The following is a 7,921-nucleotide window of genomic DNA, read 5'->3' as shown; positions in this document are numbered from 1 at the left end:
GCTGCAGTCACTCTGAGGGACAACCTCTCACATGGCCCGTGATATATTGTCCCTTTGGGAGTCTGGGAGAGTGGACAGGACAGTTCAGGACAGGACAGGAAAGGAGTGGGTCTGAAGAACATAAGGCATCTAAAAGAAATTCCTTTTCGGTGATAGGAGAGATTATACGTATAGCCTGGATTCTCACGTGGTCTTTTTATACCTTGGTGCTCTATACCCCAGTGGATCCCCACCTTCCAATTCACACTCAGGAAAATCTGTTCTTGTGTGTAGGAGTACACCAGATAATACTCTCTCAAGGGCTATTCATGAAGTCTTTATAGTGTTTGATCTGATAAAGATGTCGTTTTATAGATTCAAGGTGAACCAGCAAGACACACACAAAACATTCCACAGAAGTGGGAGTCACTCAAATGGAGGAATCTCTTCTTCTTTTTAAAGCTATATCAAAAGCCTTGAAGCTTGGGAGTTCAACTTTGGGGACAATTATACTCTAAGAAAATAAGATCATTTAAAAAAAGTTTTAAATGTATGGAATAGGGCTACAATGTTATCATGGAACTAAAGACACGGAATTCACTACTTAATGATGCTGAAGTTTATTGATGACATGACATGTATCCATTATGTTTTGCTTCATTAAATGTATACAGAAAATAACATTTTCAAATCATCATAAAAATGTTGCCATGGAGTCAATGGCTATTCTGTTTTCTGCTCAGTAATTGTTGACCCAATCTGTCGACGAGAGACCCGGTCAGTAATAATGTAATCATTTGGGTTACTACAGTATCAGAACATGAGAGATTAGGTCTGTAATAATGTAATCATTTGGGTTACTACAGTATCAGAACATGAGAGAACCGGTCAGTCATAATGTAATCATTTGGTCTACTACAGTATCAGAACATGAGAGAACCGGTCAGTCATAATGTAATCATTTGGGTTACTACAGTATCAGAACATGAGAGAACCGGTCAGTCATAATGTAATCATTTGGATTACTACAGTATCAGAACATGAGAGAACCGGTCAGTCATAATGTAATCATTTGGGTTACTACAGTATCAGAACATGAGAGATTAGGTCAGTAATAATGTAATCATTTGGGTTACTACAGTATCAGAACATGAGAGATTAGGTCAGTAATAATGTAATCATTTGGGTTACTACAGTATCAGAACATGAGAGACACGGTCAGTAATAATGTAATCATTTGGGTTACTACAGTATCAGAACATGAGAGATTAGGTCAGTCATAATGTAATCATTTGGGTTACTACAGTATCAGAACATGAGAGATTAGGTCAGTCATAATGTAATCATTGGGTTACTACAGTATCAGAACATGAGAGATTAGGTCAGTAATAATGTAATCATTTGGGTTACTACAGGCCATTGATCCTGTCTTACTACCCATTGGTCTAACTCTATATGTAGCTCCGCCCACTTGCTTGTGTGTCATTGGGCCAGAATGCACCGGAAGTTGGAAGACCTACGAAACAAAATTGCCAGGCTACACAAGGTGGATATTATGGGTCTCTTTAGTAGATCTTAAAGGCGGTGAGCTTCAAGTCCCCTCTGATACGAACGTAGGTAATGACTTCCAGGACGTGACGGTTGGGGAACTTGATCACATGCCCATTGGGCATCTCCACTTCAAACACATCTCCGGTCAGCTTCAGGACAATCTGGAGAGAGAACGGAGAGAGGAAACCCGTCACTATGACAACACTTTGATTTATTCTAACACCCACATGGTTTCATTGTTACATCACTATATGCCTAGTTCAACTCTGACTAGTTCATTAGAGGTTAAATACATTTAAAAAGAAATATATGCCCAAGATTATCCATTTATCTAGTAATAAAAGGCTGTACTGCAGTACTGCATGCTCGATAATCCAGTCAGTACGACAGAAACTCATAACTAACTACACTGAATAATGCAGTCAGTACGACAGAACTCATCACTAACTACACTGAATAATGTAGTCAGTAAGATAGAATTTATAACTAACTACACTGAATAATGCAGTCAGTTCGACAGAACTCATAACTAACTACACTGAATAATCCAGTCAGTATGGTAGAATTTATAACTAACTACACTGAATATGACAGAACTTATAACTAACTACACTGAATAATGCAGTCAGTATGATAGAATTTATAACTCTACACTGAATAATGCAGTCAGTATTTAAGAACTCATAACTAACTACACGGAATAATGCAGTCAGTATTTAAGAACTCATAACTAACTACACTGAATAATGCAGTCAGTACGACAGAACTCATAACTAACTACACTAAATAATGCAGTCAGTACGACAGAACTCATAACTAACTACACTGAATAATGCAGTCAGTACGACAGAACTCATAACTAACTACACTGAATAATGCAGTCAGTATGACAGAACTCATAACTAACTACACTGAATAATGCAGTCAGTACGACAGAACTCATAACTAACTACCACTGAATAATGCAGTCAGTATGACAGAACTCATAACTAACTACACGGAATAATGCAGTCAGTATTTAAGAACTCATCACTAACTACACTGAATAATGCAGTCAGTATTTAAGAACTCATCACTAACTACACTGAATAATGCAGTCAGTACGACAGAACTCATAACTAACTACACTGAATAATGCAGTCAGTATTTAAGAACTCATAACTAACTACACTGAATAATGCAGTCAGTATTTAAGAACTCATAACTAACTACACTGAATAATGCAGTCAGTATTTAAGAACTCATCACTAACTAAACTGAACAATCTTAAAGGGATAGTTCAGGATTTTGGCAATGAAGCCCTTCATCTACTTCCCCAGAGTAAGATGAACTTGTGGATATCGTTGTTATGTCTCTGTGTCCAGAATGAAGTTAGAGGCAGTGAATCGTCCGGTTTGAAGTTAGAGGTGGTGAATCGTCCAGTATGAAGTTAGAGGTAGTGAATCGTCCAGTATGAAGTTAAAGGTAGTGAATCGTCCAGTATGAAGATAGAGGTAGTGAATCGTCCGGTTTGAAGTTAGAGGTAGTGAATCGTCCAGAATGAAGTTAGAGGTAGTGAATCGTCCAGAATGAAGTTAGAGGTGGTGAATCGTCCAGTATGAAGTTAGAGGTAGTGAATCGTCCAGTATGAAGTTAAAGGTAGTGAATCGTCCAGTATGAAGATAGAGGTAGTGAATCGTCCGGTTTGAAGTTAGAGGTAGTGAATCGTCCGGTTTGAAGTTAGAGGTAGTGAATCGTCCGGTTTGAAGTTAGAGGTAGTGAATCGTCCAGTATGAAGTTAGAGGTAGTGAATCGTCCAGTATGAAGTTAGAGGTAGTGAATCGTCCAGTATGAAGTTAGAGGTAGAGAATCGTCCAAATGAAGTTAGAGGTAGTGAATCGTCCAGTATGAAGTTAGAGGTAGTGAATCGTCCAGTATGAAGTTAGAGGTAGTGAATCGTCCAGTATGAAGTTAGAGGTAGAGGAATCGTCCAGAATGAAGTTAGAGGTAGTGAATCGTCCAGTATGAAGTTAGAGGTAGCAGTATGAAGTTAAAGGTAGTGAATCGTCCAGTATGAAGTTAGAGGTAGTGAATCATCCAGTATGAAGTTAAAGGTAGTGAATCGTCCAGTATGAAGTTAGAGGTAGTGAATCATCCAGTATGAAGTTAAAGGTAGTGAATCGTCCAGTATGAAGTTGAGGTAGTGAATCATCCAGTATGAAGTTAGAAGGTAGTGAATCGTCCAGTATGAAGTGAGGGTAGTGAATCTCCAGTATGAAGTTAGAGGTGGTGAATCGTCCATTATGAAGTTAGAGGTAGTGAATCATCCAGTATGAAGTTATAGGTATGAATCGTCAGTATGAAGTTAGAGGTAGTGAATCAGCAAAAAAGACTGCTAGTCTTCGTGTACAGCGAGCATACTTTCAGACTTTGCACTAAGCTAGCGCTAACACAAGTTAGCATTGGCACGCAAAACGACCTTTAACTTCCGTCCTAGTGGACTCAGAGACATAAAAATGTTAGCGAATAGTTCATCGGACTCATCCCTTTAAGAAATACCACAAGGCCCTTTTTTTCCTCAAATATTATATTTTCATTTATTTAAACATTTGTATATATCCGGACTAACATCCTCCTTGGTCCAGTCAGGACCCTCTTCCCATCCCAACAATTGTCCCACCTTGACGGTAGAATCCCTTTGGAGGTCACTGTGTTTCTCTCTCTCCTCATGACCCCAGCAGCCGTCCATCTTTGAGTTGCACACAAGCACAGCGCCGTCAGTGTCATCCTTAAAACGTGGGTTGAAGTGCAGTGCCAGGTGATCTTCGTCACAGCCCAGTTCTATCTGGAACCTGAGGTTTGTTCAACGAGGGAAATAATTCGCTATCATATTCCATTGTGCTAGCCGCAAACGTTCGGTAACATTGGGAATCAGTCCGAGAAGGGTAGTGTGCGGCGAACGTAAGTGTCTGTTTTGGGTCTAAACTGCCATACAAATAATAATGTGTCCATGTAGGCTTTCTATTGCATGTAGTAGGAATATGAAGTCATTAGCAGTATGACCACAGTAATCATAGCTGTTTGTTGTTTCACCCCAACATTTTGGAATGTTCATTCAAATCGTTCAATTGAAATTGTTGCTAAGTAACATGTTCGCCGCAAACAGAACCCTTCTTGAACTCACCTCGTCACATGTGCAATAGGAAGTCACAAGACAAATCATTCCAGAAACCCCACTACATGTCTGCACTTCTCTAACATGAATTGGTTTCACACATACAGTATACCACATACACTATACCACATACAGTATACCACATACAGTATACCACAGTATACTACATACAGTATACCACATACAGTATACCACATACAGTATACCATATACAGTATACCGCATACAGTATACCACATACAGTATACCACACATACAGTATACCACATATACAGTATACCACATACAGTATACCACACATACAGTATACCACATACACTATACCGCATACAGTATACCATATACAGTGTACCACATACAGTATACCGCATACAGTATACCATATACAGTATACCACACATACAGAATACTACACATACAGTATACCACATACAGTATACCGCATACAGTATACCATATACACTATACCGCATACAGTATACCATATACAGTGTACCACATACAGTATACCGCATACAGTATACCACATACAGTGTACCACATACAGTATACCGCATACAGTATACCTTATACAGTATACCACACATACAGTATACCACACATACAGTACACCATATACAGTATACCACACATACAGTATACCACACATACAGTATACCGCATACAGTATACGACATACAGTATACCACATACAGTACACCGCATACAGTATACCACACATACAGAATACCACATACAGTATACTACACATATAGTATACCACACATACAGTATACCACACATACAGAATACCACATACAGTATACCACATACAGTATACCGCATACAGTATACCACATACAGTATACCGCATACAGTATACCACATACAGTATACCGCATACAGTATACCATGTACAGTGTACCACATACAGTATACGACATACAGTATACCGCACATACAGTATACTACACATACAGTATACCACACATACAGAATACACATACAGTATACCACATACAGCATACCGCATACAGTATACCATATACAGTATACCACACATACAGTATACCACACATACAGTATACCACACATACACACATACAGTATACCACACATACAGAATACCACACATACAGAATACCACACATACAGTATACGACACATACAGTATACCACATACAGTATACCACATACAGTACACCATATGCAGTACACCATACATATAGTATACCACACATACAATATACCACATATAATATACCACATACAGTATACCACATACAGTATACCACATATACAGAATACCACATATACAGTATACCACATACAGTATACCACATACAGTATACCACATATACAAAATACCACATATACAGTATACCACACATACAGTATACCACACATACAGTATACCACATACAGTATACCACACATACAGTATACCACCCATACAGTATACCACATAAAGTATACCACACATACACTATACCACACATACAGTATACCACATACAGCATACCACACGTACACTATACCACACATACAGTATACCACATAGAGTATACTAGACATACAGTATACCACACATACACTATACCACACATACAGTAGACCACATACAGTATACCACACGTACACTATACCACACATACAGTATACCACATACAGTATACCACATACAGTATACCACATACAGTATACCACACGTACACTATACCACACATACAGTATACCACATACAGTATACCACATACAGTATACCACATATAGTATACCACATAGAGTATACTAGACATACAGTATACCAACACTAAAGCATTCTCCATTCTTTAGTCTTTAGAACAAACATTTGTGGAACTGTTGGTTTGTTCTTCAGTTATTCTTCTAAATTAATGTGATAGGTCTCTGGGTGTGATTTCCAAACCAGACCAAACCAAACCAAACCAGATCAAACCAGACCAAACCAGACCAAACCAGACCAGACCAAACCAGACCAAACCAGACCAAACCAAACCAAACCAGACCAAACCAAACCAGACCAGACCAAACCAAACCAGACCAGACCAAACCAAACCAAACCAGACCAGACCAAACCAGACCAGACCAAACCAGTTAAATGTACATACCCCTTCGCCTCATGCAGAATCCTCCCCTCCACTTTCAACTGGTCTCCAGCTCTCAGCTTCACATTCTTCAGCTCAAGTTCCTGTTGTTAAGAAGCATATAGTTGACTATCTTTGAACACAAGGTCAAAGGGATTGTCTTTTAAATGTGTCACGTTTGGTTTGCTTTATGCTATTCAATCATTTATCTCCGGCTTTTGATAATCATTGTAATCACAATTTACATTTTATGTCCCACTAATATTGTATAGTGATGTACATAATAGTAAACAGATAATTTACCCAGCAACACATATCTCAATGCAGTAAACATGTAGGTTACAAAGCCTGTTCAATATGTACCTTTATTGATAAGAGTATCCACACAAGCATGAAGGTTAATAAGACTTACCATTGGCTTTGCCATGTTGTCACTGGTGGTGAAAAGCAGTCCTGAATCTAGTATGAGATGGGACAAGAGAAGCCTCTATGCTGAGACAAAGAGATATTAAAAGGTAAGGTTATAAGTCCAGCCCCCTTCACATATCACTAACTGATTAGCATGATGAGGGGGTCAAGAGGACCTTCATGATGATTCAATCCACAGATGTTTGATTATCTCACTTAGCCTAGAGCCCAATACTGGGCTTTAACAAGGAGCTTGGTGACAGTATAGACAGCTTACTACTGTACTGCACTGATGATGTCACTCATACTGAACAGCCTGCTCTTTGATCAGTAATCAACTGTGTTTGATCAGTAATCAACTGTGTTTGATCAGTAATCAACTGTGATTGATCAGTACTCAAATGCCACTATGTTGAGAGAGATAATATTTTTTCCACACACAGGACTATACTATGGTACAATAGAGAGAGAGAGAGAGAGAGAGCCTGGCTGTAACGGCCATCGTCAGAAAGAGACCAAGGTGCAGCGGAGGATGTGTTCATCATTAGGAATTTTAATAAATGAAAGAACACTACAAACGAAACACGAAAAGAAACGACAGCCAAACAGTCCTGTCAGGATTAACTCTACACAGAAAACAATCACCCAGGCTGCCTATGTATGACTCCCAATCAGCAACAACGAACTCCAGCTGTTCCTGATTGAGAGCCACACACGGCCAACCAAAGAAACAAACCAACATAGA

General features: G+C 38.9%; 1 protein-coding gene across 1 annotated transcript; it reads right to left on the bottom strand.

The window, feature by feature from the left end:
* Positions 1-1,405: 1,405 nt before the first annotated feature.
* LOC115190617 (galectin-2-like) lies at positions 1,406-7,239 on the bottom strand. The gene is made up of 4 exons (XM_029748793.1): positions 7,181-7,239; positions 6,793-6,872; positions 4,190-4,361; positions 1,406-1,691 (listed from the first exon to the last, which is right to left on the bottom strand). The coding sequence occupies exons 1-4, from the start codon at positions 7,193-7,195 to the stop codon at positions 1,545-1,547; spliced, it is 414 nt and encodes a 137-aa protein (XP_029604653.1). The 5' UTR covers positions 7,196-7,239; the 3' UTR covers positions 1,406-1,544.
* Between the last annotated feature and the right edge of the window lie 682 nt (positions 7,240-7,921).

The sequence above is a fragment of the Salmo trutta genome, unplaced genomic scaffold, assembly GCF_901001165.1.
Source record: "Salmo trutta unplaced genomic scaffold, fSalTru1.1, whole genome shotgun sequence".
NCBI lineage: Eukaryota > Metazoa > Chordata > Actinopteri > Salmoniformes > Salmonidae > Salmo > Salmo trutta.
The sequence above is the reverse complement of the archived record's forward strand: the minus strand, read 5'-3'. Positions and strand labels throughout refer to the sequence as shown.

Bases quoted from the DNA above. Each gene is read 5' to 3' on its own strand.
- LOC115190617 (XM_029748793.1), bottom strand. The intron at 4,362-6,792 runs GTATGTACATTT...AACAAACCTCAG, and splicing joins ATTCTGCATGAGGCGAAGGG to GTTCCAGATAGAACTGGGCT. The intron at 1,692-4,189 runs GTGGGACAATTG...TTCTCTCTCCAG, and splicing joins AAAGGGATTCTACCGTCAAG to ATTGTCCTGAAGCTGACCGG.